We start from the raw sequence: 16,664 nt of genomic DNA, 5'->3' as shown, positions 1-16,664 counted from the left end.
AGAGTGATGCTGTGTTTGAATGTTGGGCCCCCGGAAGAGGGTGCAAAGCCATGTGCTAAGGGCTAGTGGGGGTGTTGTTGTTTAGTCGTTTAGTCATGTCCAACTCTTCGTGACCCCATGGACCAGAGCACGCCAGGCACTTCTGTCTTCCACTGCCTCCCACAGTTTGGTCAGACTCATGTTTGTAGCTTCAAGAACACTATCCAACCATCTCGTCCTCTGTCGTCCCCTTCTCCTTGTCTTTCCCAACATCAGGGTCTTTTCCAGGGAGTCTTCTCTTCTCATGAGGTGGCCAAAGTATTGGAGCCTCAGCTTCAGGATCTGTCCTTCCAGTGAGCACTCAGGGCTGATTTCCTTAAGAATGGAGAGGTTTGTTCTTCTTGCAGTCCATGGGACTCTCAAGAGTCTCCTCCAGCACTATAATTCAAAAGCATCAATTCTTTGGCGATCAGCCTTCTTTATGGTCCAGTTCTCACTTCCATACATCACTGCTGAGAAAGTGGGGGTGTTAAGGGATGGTAATACTACAGAAGAATGTTAGAAAACAGCAACACAAGCCCTTTGACGGAAAGAGAAAATGCGGGGAGCAATTTAGGGGAGCCATGGCAGCATGACAGAGATTGTGATGCCATGTGACTTTTACTTTTTTGTTCGTTCTTTATTTACATGCTTTCTTCCGAGCCTCAGATCTAAAAGTGCCCAAATTTGCTCATTCTTCAGTTTGCTGCATAGCCTTCTCTGTTTCTCTTATGTAAAGCTATGTAACTGAGGTTGCGAATAAGGTTACGAGTAATAGGCCGAACCAAGGCATTTTGCAGAAGGAAATTGCAACCCCACACTCAAATAAAGGCAGGCTGTGTACACACCATAAATTTAAAGCACCCCCCCCCTCGCAAAACATTCTCAGAATGGTAGTTTGCTGGGAATTTCAGAGGTGAACTACAGTTCCCAGAGTTCTATTATTTGGGGTGCGAAATGTGCTTTAAATGCACCTGTCAGTTTGGGATTCTATGTTCCTCAGTTTTTCAGTCTTAACTTCAGTTTGCAACATTCCCACGTCAGTCTGTGGAATGTTTTTTCCAAGTCCTCACAAAAAAATCGTAAGCATTTTAATGCACATTCCTTCTAATATACACATGTATGGATTTTGCCTAATACACCCATATTTTTTTCAAGCAGTGTCCAATGAACAGCCCAGGAAGTGTGCCTGGGTTAATTAACACTTCACATATGCTGATTCCAGGGGATGAACAGCGGCCAACCCCCATCTTGAACGCACATGAGTCTAACTGTTAACCTAAAGGAGGGTTGCTATACAGTATTTCAAAAAGTGAAAATCCACACACAACGTTTGTTGAGATTTTTGTTGGAGGGTAAAGTCGTTCAACTTTTATTTTTGCAAGGGGCAAAGTTGTTCAGCTTTTTTTTTTTTTTTGCAAAATCTCCCCCCCCCTCCAAATTGGAGTTTTTGAGCTATTTTTAAGGAATTTTGCCAAAAAAAACCACCACTTCTTTTTTCTTTTTTTACTCTCCCTCTCTTTTAATTTTTTATTAACAATTTCAGCATAACAAATTATAAAAACATCATCTTCATTATTTCCCCCTTTCGTCCCCCCCCAACAAACCCTCCCCCCCCCAAGACTTCCCTCAGCTCCTCTCTCTGATTTCTCAACCTATGTTAACCTCTGCATATTGGTATATAACACCAGTATAGATAGCAAAAATATATAAAACTGGGTCAAACATATGTTGGAAATGTAAAGAAAAGGAAGGGACCTTTTACCATATGTGGTGGGAATGTAGAGAAATTTTAAAAAAATTGGGAAATGATATACAATGAGATGAAGAAAATGTTTAAAATGGCATTTGTAAAAAAACCAGAAGCATTTTTGTTAGGGATTGTAGGACAAGACCTGCCAAGGAAAATAAAGAATTTATGTATGCTACAACAGTGGCAAGAGTCTTGATTGCGCAAGGATGGAAGAATGAGGAAACCCCAACAAAAGAACAGTGGCAAGAGAAATTGATGAACTATGCAGAACTGGCAAAATTGACATGCAAATTGCGAGGCAAGGACAATTGTTGCTTTAAAGAAGATTGGGAGCCTTTTTCAAATTATCTAAAAAGACAACAAAATGAACTGGACTCCTTGGCAGGTTTTGAATAAACATACACAAATTTATTGAGGGTTAATATAGTAGATATATAATATAAGGATGTATACAATTTTACAAAAAAACCACCACTTCTGACGTGGGCTGCCCCGGATATTTTAACCGATTTTTGGAAATTCCACCTAGGAGCTATTTCTGACAGATGAATTCCAGATGTGTCCGGGAAAATCCCAGACATATGGCAGCCCTGCTTAATGTACCAGTTCTAATCAAATCCTAACATTTATTAAACCCCAAGCATTTAGCACCTGCAGATCTATAACAATATTCTCTCTCTCTCTCTTTCCTTCCTTCACAGAGATTTGGCTCGGAAAGACAGAAACGGAGCCTCTGATCCCTTCGTCAGAGTCCGCTATAATGGCAAGACACAGGAAACTTTGGTGAGCTCCAGCTGTAAGGAAAACAAGGTGCCGGTGTGGGGATGGGGATAGGGGAAGCGCTACATAAGGCATTTAAGGGCAGGTACATGCCATGCACAGAAAGTATGTTGCTTTCCCCCACAAAGAGCCACGGGAACTGTAGTTTAAGGCCTTGTTGGGAATGACAGCTCTGTAAGGGTGAAACTACTGTTCCTAGAGTGGGGAGCTGTGAGCTTTAAACGTGTGGTCTGAGTCTACGCTCTGGAGAGGCAGCCAGTGCGCCTGCCAGATATATCCCACTATCATATTTTTTTCCCCAGCCTTAAGTCCAGATGGGCAGGGTATAAATACAGTGGTACCTCTGGTTACAAACTTATTTCGTTCCGGAGGTCCGTTCTTAACTTGAAACCGTTCTTAACCTGAGGTACCACTTTAGCTATTGGGGCCTCCTGCTGCCACCATCACGCAATTTCTGTTCTCATCCTGAGGTAAAGTTCTTAACCCGAGGTACTACTCCGGGTTAGCGGAGTCTGTAACCTGAAGTGTTTGTAACCCGAGGTGTTTGTAACCCGAGGTACCACTGTAATAAAATTATTATTATGATCACTGTATATTAAGTCCTGTACAAGCCTAGGCGAGTGGGGCCCAAAACAGCAGAATGTCCCAGTGTGAAGCGTTCTAGTTCAGGATATTCCTTTTCATTCCTCCTCCCAACTGGCTTTCCATTCCCTGTTCACTCAGTGTATGAGTCCCCGTTTGACTCTTTTTCTCGTACCACTTTTATTAGCTCCCCCCTCCCTCCGCAAAAGAAAGATATTTGGTACTTTGGCAAATTTGGGGAATTGCTGGTCCCTCTCTTTGGCTACATAAGGACCAGGCCTCAAAATAATGGAGGTCATTTTTAGCACACACAAATGGAAACTCTGCCCCAAACATTGCAGGTGTATGCGTCTCGGGAAGAACCTTCACAGCTCTCTTTTTTCAGGAAGGGGATGGTCCAAAATGAGGCTCCAGCTGGTCAAGTGAGAGAGTGAACGGGCATGTGTCTCTCTCTCTAATCCTCTTTTTTCTAGCCACTTCATTCCATCCAGTGTTATGAGTTTGGGCGGGTCAGTCTGGATGACATCCTTGGCTCCCCAGCAGGCTCTTCCTCCTCCTCCTCCTCCTGTTCTCACCAGCATCTTTTAAAGAATTTGCTTTCGGGAGGAAGAATTTGCTTCCTTTATTGGCTTTGCCTGTTGTCCAGGTGATCAAAAAATCTTGCTACCCAAGGTGGAACGAGACCTTTGAGTTCGACCTGGACGAGTCGGCTGTGGAGAAGCTCTGCGTCATCGAAGTCTGGGATTGGGATCTCGTCAGCAGGAATGATTTTCTGGGGAAGGTGAGCAGTGGGGAAGGAGGGCTTGGAAGAAGACACATTTAAACATTCTCCTAGCAAGGGGGCTGTCCTGTTCAAAGGCTGATCTCTTCGGTTTTCTGCCTTTGCGTTCTGTGTACTTTTTTTTAAAGGAATTCCCGCTTTCAGGAGGCTGGGGGAATAAACATTTTAAAATCAAATACGATTGCAGCAAGCATAGAGATATGGAAAAGGCTGGAGTGACGGGCAGATGGGAAAGACGGTCCTACATTTGGCGTGCCTCTTGTACACTGCCCTGTGCAATTGGAGGGCAAGTTATAAATGCTTCTCGTATATAAAAATAAATGGGAAAAGCTGCCGCTCAGGGAATGTGGCTCTCAACAGAGAAGAGCGCTGTCCACTCACAACACTGAATTATGGGGGTGCTCAGAAGTGTGGCTGAGCCGCCCCTGCCCAGTTTTTAGTATATATTGTTAACCAATAGGTCTTTCTCATTCCCTGCTCCCAGGCCTGTACAGAGTTGGGGGTAGTCAGGTACACTTATCCCAGGCCTCAGAGGGCTAAGCCGGCTGGTGGGCCTGTCCTGCCAGTTTATAACTTTATTCTAACAAAATTCCTGCCCCGAGCCTCAGACATGCTGTTCATGGGCGTACCTGCTCCTATCGGGTTATGTTTTTTGGAAATGGGAGGTGCTGTGGAGACATGGGGAGGCCTTGCTTCAGATGGGAGTAAGCACAACTTTCTTTTCCTTTCCTTTTGCAGGTAGTATTCAATGTCCAAGGGCTACAGGCGGTCCAACAAGAGGAAGGGTGGTTTATGCTTCGACCGGACAAATCAAAGCCAAGGCGGGATGAGTGAGTCTCTGTTTTTCAAAAGGGAGCTTCACTTGTTTGCCCCTAAGTCAACCTGTAAAGGATTTTGCTGCTGCCACAGTCCTGCTAGAGTGTTTAAGGAACGCAGGTGGCGCTGTGGTCTAAACCACTGAGCCTCTTGGGCTTGCTGATCAGAAGGTCGGCAGCTCGAATCCCTATGAGGGGGTGGGCTGCCATTGCTCTGTCCCAGCTCCTGCCAACCTAGCAGTTCAAAAGCATGCCAGTGCAAGTAGATAAATAGGTACCGCTGCAGTGGGAAGGCAAACGGCGTTTTCGTGTGCTGCTCTGGTTTCCGTCACGGTGTTCTGTTGCGCCAGAAGTGGTTTAGTCACGCTGCCCACATGACCTGAACAGCTGTCCGTGGACAAACACTGGCTCCCTCAGCTTGAAAGCAAGATGAGCGCTGCAACCCCATAGTCGCCTTTGACTGGACTTAACCGTCCAGGGGTCCTTTACCTTTAGAGTGTTTGCCTTACTTATCTTAATAGACTTGTTACTGACAAAATAGTTTCTCCTTGGAGCCAGGGGCATAAAAATCTCTTCTGCCCAGGGGCGGCAGCAGACGTCATTTATTTATTCCTTTCATAAAATTTACGTCCCGCTTGACTGCACAGAAAAACCTCAGAGCGGTTTCATAAATGCAGCCCTGCGTCCTAGCATTACCCAGTCATTGCTGTTCCGCTATAAAGCTGGAGAAGGAAAAGACTTGAGAGGGGATACGAGAGCCATGGTCAAATATCGGATGGAGAAGCTTGTTTTCTCCCGCTCCCGAGGGCAGGACCCAAACCAATGGATTCAAAGGGTGAGAAAGGAGAGTCTGGGTAAACATTAGGAATAACTTTGTGGTTGTATGAACTGAGGCATCAGACTCCCCTTCGTTGAAGGTTTTTAAACAGAGCTTGGGTGGCCATCTTCATGGATTCTTTATCCGCCATTCTTGCATTGTGGGGGGTTGGACTTAGACGACCCTGGGAGTCCCTTCAAAACAGAACCTAAAGACTCCTACAAAATCACAAGGGCCTGTAGCTCATGTCCTATCTGAAGAGGGCCGAGGAGCCTGTGGCTCTCCAGTCGTCCTTGCTGGCTGGGAGTGATGGGAGTTGCAGTTGGGTAGCATCGCTCCTGAAGGATTCTGTGGTCCATGGTGGGACCATGTAGTTAGTTTGCATCAATCACATTGCACCTTTCCCCTTCCTTGCCAGGGGCAACCTGGGCTCCCTACACCTCCAGCTGCAGCTTCGGGATGAGACGGTGCTTCCGTCCATCCACTACCAGCCTCTCGTCCAGCTTCTGTGTCAGGAAGTTAAAGCAGGTGCCCAGGTGAGATCCATCGCTTTTGGCGGGCAGACTATTGAACTGGGGTGACCCAGGTTCTTCCCTTCACTCAGCTGTAAGGCTCACTGGCTCACCAGTCGTTCTCTCTTAGCTTAACCTACTTTGCAGGGTTGCTGTGAGTATAGAAATGGGTTTGAACCCGTGCGGGCTGCCTTTAGCTTTTTGGGAGAAAGGTAGGACAGCGATCTTGGAGATGCACCTGTTTAGACATGCATTCTCCTGATCTCCAGGCCTGAAGCTCCTGATCTAATCGCTTTAATTGTTAATGCTGTTTTAATGGGCTTGTTTTATTGTACATCTTAATTATGCACGCTTGGGATGCCTTGATGAAATGAACTTATTGTGCACATTGATTGCACATGGATATATTTTGTAACTCGGTTTTACACTTGTAAGCTGCTTAGAAGCCATGTTGGCAAGCGGGCAGAATGTGTATATAAATAAATAACGCTGTTAAAGAAATATTTGATGACGTTGAGAATAGACCCCCTAATTTTGTGCATGCAGGTGGAGTGGGGGAAACTCTCCATCACGCTTTAATTGAATTTTTTCCTCCTCCTGAGTTTCACGTGTGTTGCAGCCTCCCTGGGGGTCTAACTCCTCAGTCGCTCCCCTTCTTTTTTTTCCTCCTGGCAGGACGGGAAAGTCCATTTAATAACCCTGATTGACGACACCACGACCGCCGAGTGCAGGCAGGAAGTTGCCGTCAACCTTGTCAAGCTCTTTGTGGGCCAAGGGTTGGCCAAAGAGTTCTTGGACCTCCTCTTCAAACTGGAACTGGATAAAACCGGTAAGGATCCCGGGTGCATGACTGGGACACGGGAGGCTACCATGCTCTGTGCAGCTGGGGTACCATTTTATTAGAATGGAGGAGAGAGTGCAATGCATGGGGGGGGGCGAGGAAGTGCAGACCTGCTCCAAAAAATTGATCGGTTGGACCCAGGGGCATCTTACCCATAGAGGCTAGTGGTGCGGGGTGCCAGGGCGCCAAGTTCTGGAGGGCACCAGGGAAGAAGCAGAGGCTGGACGCGGCACCTCCTGGCACCAGCTTGCCGTCCTCACCCGCCTCCGCCATGCCACACTGAAGCAGCGCCGTGCCCGGAGCTTCCGCCTGCCGTAGCCACCACAGCACGAAGCGGCCAGCTGAGCCGGGAGCCACCACGTCCAGCCTCTGCATCTTCTGTGCTGGAGGAGCTGCCCTCCAGCCGTTGCCTGCCTCCTCCAGCCCCGCAAAACTGGCTGCGTCGCCGGCAGCGCCGTCCTCCCTAAAAAAGGTCGGCAACTCTGGGAAAGGGGTGGTGGTGCCGGAGGGATCTTTGCACCACAGCGCCGGATATGCTTAAGACGGCCCAGGTTGGACCTGGGCATGGGCAGTTTCTGTCTGCCTATGGCATTTCCAGACTGCTACCGTAATTTGGGTGGGTTTCAGTCACATGCTGGCAAATTGAAATATACTCAGAGTCGCAAAGTGATTTCATGCTCTTTATTCAGCTCACAGTGGTGAGGAGGAATGAATAAAAGTCCCCTCAAAGTATCTGCTTTATATACATTATTTACACAATGGGTTGCACATGATTGGCTAATTCTGGAATTCTACTGTAAGCCAATCAGGTTGTGGATTCACTTATATCTGGAGCATGATTGGGTGGTTCCTGCCAACCAATCATACTGCTGCATTGTTCTAGGACCAATCAGACTGCTGCATTCTGAAGCCTATTGTTCTAGGACCAATCAGACTGCTGCAATTTGGATCCTATTGTTCTAGGACCAATCAGACTGCTGCAGTTTGGATCCTATTCAACTCAGTACATAACACAAATCCAGGTTCCTAGAATCATAGATGGGGCAGCTCAGTAGAAGACAGCTTCCTATGTTCCTGTGTTCTGTTTCAGATGAGCCAAACACTCTTTTTCGAAGCAACTCTCTGGCCTCTAAGTCAATGGAGTCATTTCTGAAGGTACTTGATGGGTTTGTGGTTTGCTTGTGTGAATCTTGAGTATGTTTATGTCTTTCTATTTTTCCATCCATCTATATATCTCCTGGGATAGCTCAGTCAGAGCACGAGCCTCTCGATCTTGGGGTCGTGGGTTCAAGCCCCACGTCAAGCAAAAGATTCCTGCATTTCAGGGGGGCTGGACTCTTGGTCTCTTCCGACGCTACGATTTTATGATTCTATACAGTGGTGCCTCGCAAGACGAAAATAATCCGTTCCGCGATTCTCTTCGTCTAGCGGTTTTTTCGTCTTGCGAAGCAACCCTATTAGCGGCTTAGCGGATTAGCGCTATTAGCAGTTTAGTGGCTATTAAAGGCTTAGCAGATTAGCGGCTAAAAGGCTATTAGCGGCTTAGCAGCTTAGAAAGGAGGGGAGCGAAAAAAATCACAAGACTCGCAAGACGTTTTCATTTTGCGAAGCAAGCCCATAGGGAAATTCGTCTTGCGAAGCTCATTGAAAAACGGAAAACCCTTTCGTCTAGCGGGTTTTTCGTCTTGCGAGGCATTCGTCTTGCGGGGCACCACTGTACTGCCGTCTGATTGTTCAGTCCGCTGTCTCTCCTGTCCTGCCCCAAAATCTTCCCATCTGCAGGTGGCAGGCATGCAGTACCTCCACAGAGTCCTTGGGCCGACAATCAACCGAGTGTTTGAAGAGAAGAGATGCATTGAGCTGGATCCCAGCAAAGTGGAGAGCAAGGATATTGGGTAAGAGAGCCGGGATCAGGGACCTTTCTCAGGCTGTACATATTGCTGTGAGTTTCGGGAGCGGCAGTTAATATGCAGGATGCTTGGGTCCCTTCTAATTTCTGGGGGTCCTGGATTCAGTAGGGGTTAAAACTGAGTAGGTTGGTGAAGTAGGCAGAAAGGCCAGCTTCTTGCTGGATGAGTTGATAGCTCTCAACATTGTTGGTAGTATAACAAAGGAAGCTGTGCCAGAAAGCAAAACAGGTGGGCCCCTCTCCCTCACCTGGCTGCTAGTGAGCGGGAAGAACTATAGCCAAGAATGGCTGAGCTGGGCTAGAGGCAGGCAGAAGCAGAGAGTGAGAGTCGTGCTTGATTTCTGCTTCAATCCAAGGCTGTGAGCAAGACCTTCTGGGGTGTTGGTGTTCATGTGATCCCCAAAAAAGTTTTTGAGCTTCTGCTGAAATGAGGCTGCATTTTAATGTTGTATTTTAATCTTGCCCTTTAAGTTGTATTTCAACCAATTGTTTTGTATCTGGTGTTAGCCACCCTGAGCCCGGTCTTGGCTGGGGAGGGCGGGGTATAAATGTATGGATGGATGGATGGATGGATGGATGGATGGATGGATGTTGTTTTGTTGTTGTTGTTCTTGTTGTTATATCATAAGATCAGGTTGTGTATATATGTGTAAATAAACCCTTTATCTTAAAGACAACCCGTCTCCCCTGTCCCTCATTCCAAGGAAACCAAACCCTGGGTAAGCACCTGGAACCACCGAAATCTTGCACCACTCAGAAATTTTCGTGGTGTGCAATAATACGTGCAGACACACACATGCACACATGATGTACATGTGTATATCACAACACTCCACTACAACTAGGAAAATACAACAATGACTAGGAAAATACATTGTTCCATCTCCATAGAGCACAGTTAAATTCTTAAAAGGTGGTCACATGTGTGGAGGCCCAAACTGTGGTTTACTCCTGTTTGCGATTTACGCAAGAAACACCAGATTTTATTTGTAAAACCAGTTCATACATTTATATCCTGCCTTTCCTCCTGGGAGCTCAAGGCAACGCACGTGCTTTCCCTGCCTTCCGTTTAATCTTCACAACAGCTCTGCGGTGTAGGTCAGGCTGAGAGAGACAGCGGCTGGCCCGAGGGTCACACCCAGCAACCTTCATGGCAGAGGGAGGGGATTTGAATGCCTGCTCCCTGCAAGGTCCACTCTGGCTTATGCAGATGGCAGCGATGATGCCGGAAAGGTGCCGCAGTCTCGGGGGCAGGAATCCATTTATTTCTTTTTCTTCCTCTCCCTGTGGCAGCTGCTCCAGCCTCCATCGTATCCAGAGCGAAAGCGACGTCATCCAGCAGAGCGCTCAGCACCTTCGGTCCTATCTTGGTGACCTGCTTGGCACTATCGCCAAATCCGCCAAGGCGTGTCCCACCATCATCCGCGCCACTTTCCAGCTGCTCTTCAAGAGGGTTGGGGAGCAGTTCCCCGAAGAGAAGGACCAGGTCAGCACAGTGGGATCCTCCTCCTCCTCCTCCTTCTCCTCCTCCTCCTCGCCTCTGTCCTGGCCTGCTCTAACCACTGAACTGCACCGCTTCACCCACTGCAGACCTTCTGGTCAAACATAGGAGGGCTTTTCATCATGTTTCCTTGGCAGGCGCTTGAGCAGCATCAGCCGTTGCAGGGGGCATCCAGGGCAGTGTGGTTGCCAAGAATTGTCCCTTGAGGACTAGGTGCTTGGGCCTGGCCTGCAGATGCTGACAGGTGGCTAGCACAGGCTTCCTTCCTCCCTCCCTCTCCCACTTTCCCCATCCCTATTAGATGTTGACATCCGTGCTACCATTCCTTTTCTGCTTGCAGAACGTGAAGTTCATCGCCATCACCAGTTTCCTCTGCCTTCGCTTCTTCTCTCCGGCCATCATGTCCCCCAAATTGTTCCACCTGCAGGAGAAGCACGCAGACGCCCGCACCAGCCGCACCCTCCTGCTCCTGGCCAAGGTAAGAGACAGCCTGGACTTCACCTCCTGGACAAGAAGGGAGAGCACCCTGCCTGTAAATCCAGCCCCAGCACCTGCACACAGAAAATCCTGGCCCTGTGATCAGTGCTGGCTGCCATTTTAATTCCCCACAATGCCCCTGATGTTAGCATCACTGAGGAATTGTGGGAAATGGGAACGGCAGCTCCTGGAGCCAGCCACCATTTTAATTTCACACATAGCTCTCATTTTATTTTCACACAATGCCCCGGTGTTAGCATCACTCTGGGGAATTGTGGGAAATCAGAACAGCAACTCCAGCAGCCAGCCACCATTTTAATTTCTCACATGGCTGCCATTTTAATTTCCCACAATGCCCCTGGAGTTAGCATCACTCAGGGGAATTCTGAGGAATGGCAGCTCATACAGCCAGTCACCTGGTGCTAATTGAACGCTACTTCTGCTTCCCACATTGACTGTGTCCAAGGTCTCCCAGAGAGCTTCATAGACTCTTGGAATTGGAAGGGACCCCAAGGGTCATCTAGTCCAACCCCCTGCAATGCAGGAATCTCAACTAAAGTACCTGTCACAGATGGCCATCCAGCCTCTGCTTTAAAACCTGCAAGAAAGGAGAGCCCACCACCTGTCATGAGAGTCTGTTCCACTGCTAAACAGCTCTTAACTGTCAGAAAGGTTTTCCTGATGTTTAGTTCAAATCACCTTTCTTGTAACTTGAAGCCCTTGGTTTAGGTCCTAACCTTCTGGAGCAGGAGGAAACAAGCTTGCTCCATCTTCCATGCTGACAGCCCTTTAGATATTTGAAGATGTCCCTCATACCACCTCTCAGTCTTCTCTTCTCCAGGCTAAGCATCCCCAACTCCTTCCACTGTTCCTTATCAGGATTGGTTTCCAGGCCCTTGATCATCTTGGTTCCAGCTTGTCAACATCCTTCTTAAATGATGGAGCCCAGCACTAGTTGTGCAGGACCTGAAGCACAGGTCTCCTCCGTCTCTTAGGCCCCAGTGTCCTCTCTGCCGTGCACCACACCAGCTTTTCACTTGATTTGTGGAGGCCTGTCCTTGACCTGTGGTCACCTCTCTGAATTCTTGCTTGCCAGGCTGTTCAGAACGTGGGGAACATGGACGCCGGTGTCAGCCGCACCAAGGAACCCTGGATGGCTCCACTGCAGCCCACCATCCAGCAGGGCGTCGCACAGATGAAGCGGTTCCTCCTCCAATTGATTGACATTGAGGAGAAAGAAGGTAGGTGACTGAGGGCAGCCCCAAGCGCCTGGGTCTGGTTTGTTCTGATTGGAGGGAGGGAAGGTGCCTTGCAGGGCTACCAACCAATCATTTTCTTACTGGTGTGACCAATGAACAGCGTTTTATTTGAGGTGGCGGTTGGGGGGTGAGCTGAAAACCAGGAGTTTAAATATGTAACACATATTTAAAGCACGCTCCTTCCCACAAAGAATCTTGGGAACTGTAGTTCACCCCTCGCAAGGCTGCAGTTCCCAGCAACCCTAAACAAACTACATTGCCCAGAATTCTTTGAGGGGGTGTACACAGGCAAAGCAACTGGGCTGTGAACTATGGCCCTCACCCTTGCCAAATCCTAGGTGGCAAACCATTTTTTCTCTTTCTCAGGGTGGATCTACACACAAGGGGAAAATACGCTATAAATAAGTCAGAAATTAAATCGTTATAACAAAAGAAAAGAAAAACCCTATGTAAAAAGCGCACAGAAAATTTGTTTGCTCTCCGGCACCATCTGGTGTTGTATGTTTATAACACATTCAAAGTGTTGGTTTTTTTGCCTAATGTAGCTGAGTCCTCGGTCTTCCTCGCTGCAATATGGGGCTAGATAATAATGACCTACCTTACAGAGTAAGCTGTATGTGACACACTTTGATTGCTAGGTGTGTTTATTTAAAAAATAAAAGCCAGTCAGTTTTGTTCTGGTTTTGTACTGTCTTTGCAGAATTAGACCCGCAGAAGTCCCCCTCCCTGCAGACCCAGGTTGTGAAAGAAGGGCCTCTGTTTATCTATAAGGCCAGAAGCAAAGGCCCTCTCCTCTCGTCCTCCTTTAAGAAGCTCTACTTCTCCCTAACCAGCGAAGCCCTCACTTGTGCCAAGACACCAAGCTGCAAGGTGAGGAGGCAGCAGGAAGGGCTGCTGCTGCTGTCATGGCCGCCTGGTGGACTTTCCAGAAGGTTTTAGAAAGCCACTGCCACGGGCACAGGGTATCGGATTAGACAGGCTTTCGCCTGATCCAACAGGGCTGTGGCGTACTTATGGGACTTGTCTTTTCAGAAAAGCTCCTTCATCACGCCAGCCAGCATCCGGGCAGCCGAAAAGGTGGAGGAGAAGAGCTTTGGCAACTCTCACGTCATGCAGATCATCTACGCCAACGAGGCCGGACAGACGGACACGGCTTACCTGCAGTGCAAGGTTGCCGTAGTTGGGGGGTCCAGTTTAGATGGAGGCGGAGAGCTTACAGTGGGTGATGACAGTGGTTCCAGCAGCACCCCTTCTGCAAGCCTGTTGTTTTCTCAAGAGGCTTGGAAGTGGCACCTGGCTTGCTCCCTTTGTCCTGCTGCTTTTTCATTGGTCCAGAAGGTTTTGCAACACTAACAAAAACAAACAAACCCCCAAACAAAAAAAACACCTTTCTTGGAATTAGGAACTGCAATGCTTGCTTGACCCGAGGGCAGAAAACATGAGCACCTGACACACAATTATACTTGTGCCATGTCAGCGTTGTGTGTGGCTGAAGGCCAGCCAGTTGAAATCACACACAAATTAAATGCACGGAAGGTGGAGCACTTGAAAACAGAGTTTTCCTGGTGCACAGAAAGAGCTTTTACGCGCTTTGCCTTGCGTACTGGGCTCTGGGATGCTCTCGCAAGATCTTGTGGGAACTTGGCGACTTGATTGTTAGGGGGGGCAAGGCCCCCACTTGGCATACTGCTCTGGAAAGATGTGTATTTGGGGGGCGATTAGGGGAAGCGGGTGGCACTGTGGGTTAAAAGACAGAGCCTAGGACTTGCCGATCAGAAGGTCGGCGGTTCAAATCCCCGCAACAGGGTGAGCTCCCGTTGCTCGGTCCCTGCTCCTGCCAACCTGGCAGTTCGAAAGCACGTCAAAGTGCAAGTAGATAAATAGGTACCGCTCTGGCGGAAAGGTAAACGGCATTTCCGTGCGCTGCTCTGGTTCACCAGAAGCGGCTTAGTCATGCTGGCCACATGACCCGGAAGCTGTACGCCGGCTCCCTCAGCCAATAAAGCGAGATGAGCGCTGCAACCCCAGAGTCGTCCGCGACTGGACCTAATGGTCAGGGGTCCCTTTACCTTTACCTTTGAAGGGAGTGGTTCCAACAAATTTTTGCATTGATGTGCCATCCTCGTATTGTGAGCTGCCTTTTTTTCTGTGGTGTATCTATGTTGCTTTTTGGGTGGTTTTTGGCTAAGGGGTTAGGCAATTTCAAAAGTATTTAAAGGTTCTTGCTGACTTTTGCTCTAGGTCCTCACCTCCTTGCAAAGGTGGAGGGGGGAGGAATCTGTTGCAGCAGGTGGAGGGAATAAAGATCTGCCTTGCTTTCACTGGATTCTGCCTCAATCCATTCTTCTCTGACTGATAATGGAGTTAGGGAACACTTGAGTTCCTTTGGGGAGTTTGAGCTGCAAAAGCGAAACCCCCATTTTCCTGCAACATCTGGAATGTAACAAGCAAAACGCAGCTGTACTGTATACTGAAGGGCTGTGCTGGATCCAATGCATGGATGATGTAGTCCTGCCCTCTCTGTCTTTCGTGGCTTTTCAGTGTGTGAACGAGCTCAACCAGTGGCTGTCGGCCTTGCGGAAGGTTTGTGTGAACAACGCAGGGATGCTGTGTTCCTACCACCCCGGCGTCTTCCGAGGAGACAAATGGAGCTGCTGCCACCAAAAGGACAAAGGCGGTACTGTGCCCTTTATTGGCCAAAGCTACCCCAGTGACATAGAATCATAGAATTGTGAAGGGACCCCAAGGGTCATCTAGTCCAACCCCCTCCAATGCAGGGATCTCAGCTAAAGCATCCCTGACAGGTGGCCATCCAGCCTTTGCTTAAAAACCTGTTCCGCTGTCAAAGGGCTCTTACTGTCAGAAAGTTCAGTAGGGTGGCAGTTGCCTTCAACCTTACTTTTAAATAATAAAGTAAAGCCTTTATTTAGTAAAATATAAGCTGTGAAGGAGTGGGCAGAATTACACCAAGAAAATAAAATAAAATAAAATAAAATAAAATAAAATAAAATAAAATAAAATAAAATAAAATAAAATAAAATAAAAGGATTTCTGTGTTCTAGCCCTTGCCAACATTTCCTTTGGTAACATGGAACTCCCTGCCACAAGAAATCTACATGTCGCTTTCTGTGGCCTTTTAGATGTTCTTAGACTGCAACTCCCATTAGCTTTGTCTGCTGACCGGGGATGATGGGATTTGGAGTCCAGTAACTTTTGAAGGACCACAAATGTTGTTGTTCCATTATATGCCACCTTTTCCCACCAAGAAGCTCAAGGTGGCATCCATGGTTCTCCCCCAACTCGTTTCTGTCCCTACAACAACCCTGTGTGGTAGGCTAGCCTGAGAGACTGTGACTGGCCCAAGGTCACCCAGTGAGCTTCATGGCTGAGTCGAGATTTGAACCCTGGTCTCTCCCAGGTACTAGTCCAGTACTCTAACCACTGTACACTGACTCTCAGTCATCCCAGGCTTAGCTCTCACAGCAGCCTTCCTTTGACATGAGTATGCTCCCTCAAAACCTTGTTGAATACACATAGCAGGAACAAAAACCCTCCAGCCTTTCATGAAAACTGGGCCTCCTTAAAGAAACCTCACTTTAAAACAACAACACTCCTTTGCCTGTTAGGACTGGGCTGTGACAAAACCAGGCATGGAGTTACACTGCGGGAATGGAATGACCCCTTGGATCCTGACTTAGAGGCTCAGTTGATTTTCCGACACTTGCTTGGGGTGCGAGAAGCAATGAAGTAAGTTGACTGGTCTTTCTTTCTTTCCTTCCTTCCTTCCTTCCTTCCTTCCTTCCTTCCTTCCTTCCTTCCTTCCTTCTAGGTATGCTGAGTGGGTGGGTCTCACTTTTAATTGTTTTATGGGTTTTTTAAAAATGGTGTACTATATAAATAACCAAGCCATAGAACTCTCTGCTCATTCTGTTGCTGAGGTAATTCTAGGGTGCACTAACTCTGCCCTTTCATTTCTTACTGTTCAAAGGGAAAAATACTTGGAAATATCAACTCTGGAGAAAAATGAAAATCTTCATTTGACCCAGAATGAAGGTATGACTCATCAGTACCGTTTTTTAAGTGTGGAGAGCGAAGTGGACTGAGGCTGGATTGGTTCATAGAGCCATGGAGTTGGAAGGGACCCCATGGGTTATCTAGTCAAACCCCCTGCAATGCAGGAATAACGGCTGAATAATCTCTGACAGATGGCCGTTGAACCTCTTTTAAAATGGAGGTTCCAGTGGAGGAGAGTCCATCGCCTTCCAAGTTTGTCTATTCTTCTGTCAAGCAGCTCCTACCCTCAGAAAGTTCTCTCTAATGTTTAGTTAGAATCTCCTTTCGTATCATTTGAAGCCATTGGTTTCCTCTCCACTGGAGCAGCAGAAAACAAGTTTTCTCCATCTTCCCAGTGACAGCCCTTCAGATATTTGAAGAGGGCTCTCATATCACCTCTCAGTCTTCTCTTCTCCAAGCTAAATATACCCAACGCCCCCCAACTGTTCCCCATAAGGCTTGGTTTCCAGATCCTTCAGGCTTTATCAATTCACTTTCTCAGGGGGAACAAAAGACTTTTCAGGCCAGCTTCTGTAAGGGAGGGAGAGTTGTCAGTTTGGCTGGGA

General features: G+C 47.8%; 1 protein-coding gene across 9 annotated transcripts in view; it reads left to right on the top strand.

The window, feature by feature from the left end:
* Positions 1-16,664, top strand: part of RASA4B (RAS p21 protein activator 4B) — a 49,828-nt gene that overhangs the window by 30,116 nt on the left and 3,048 nt on the right. For 4 of the 9 annotated variants that reach the window (XM_083479235.1, XM_083479237.1, XM_083479238.1 and 1 more), the window contains exons 6-20: positions 2,473-2,554; positions 3,780-3,914; positions 4,653-4,744; positions 5,965-6,082; positions 6,734-6,887; positions 7,990-8,054; positions 8,682-8,794; positions 10,102-10,294; positions 10,650-10,787; positions 11,883-12,027; positions 12,746-12,915; positions 13,078-13,215; positions 14,587-14,722; positions 15,672-15,792; positions 16,034-16,098. In XM_083479235.1, the coding sequence (XP_083335361.1) occupies positions 2,473-2,554; positions 3,780-3,914; positions 4,653-4,744; positions 5,965-6,082; positions 6,734-6,887; positions 7,990-8,054; positions 8,682-8,794; positions 10,102-10,294; positions 10,650-10,787; positions 11,883-12,027; positions 12,746-12,915; positions 13,078-13,215; positions 14,587-14,722; positions 15,672-15,792; positions 16,034-16,098 (1,865 nt within the window). Of the gene's footprint in view, positions 1-2,472; positions 2,582-3,779; positions 3,915-4,652; positions 4,745-5,964; positions 6,083-6,733; positions 6,888-7,989; positions 8,055-8,681; positions 8,795-10,101; positions 10,295-10,649; positions 10,788-11,882; positions 12,028-12,745; positions 12,916-13,077; positions 13,216-14,586; positions 14,723-15,671; positions 15,793-16,033; positions 16,099-16,664 lie in introns of all 9 variants that reach the window. The other 5 variants (XM_083479233.1, XM_083479236.1, XM_083479232.1 and 2 more) reach the window with 2 other exon arrangements.

Source organism: Podarcis liolepis, assembly GCF_965112155.1.
Source record: "Podarcis liolepis genome assembly, chromosome: 16".
Classification (NCBI taxonomy): domain Eukaryota; kingdom Metazoa; phylum Chordata; class Lepidosauria; order Squamata; family Lacertidae; genus Podarcis; species Podarcis liolepis.
Note: the sequence above shows the minus strand (reverse complement) of the source record. Positions and strands in the feature narration are given on the sequence as shown.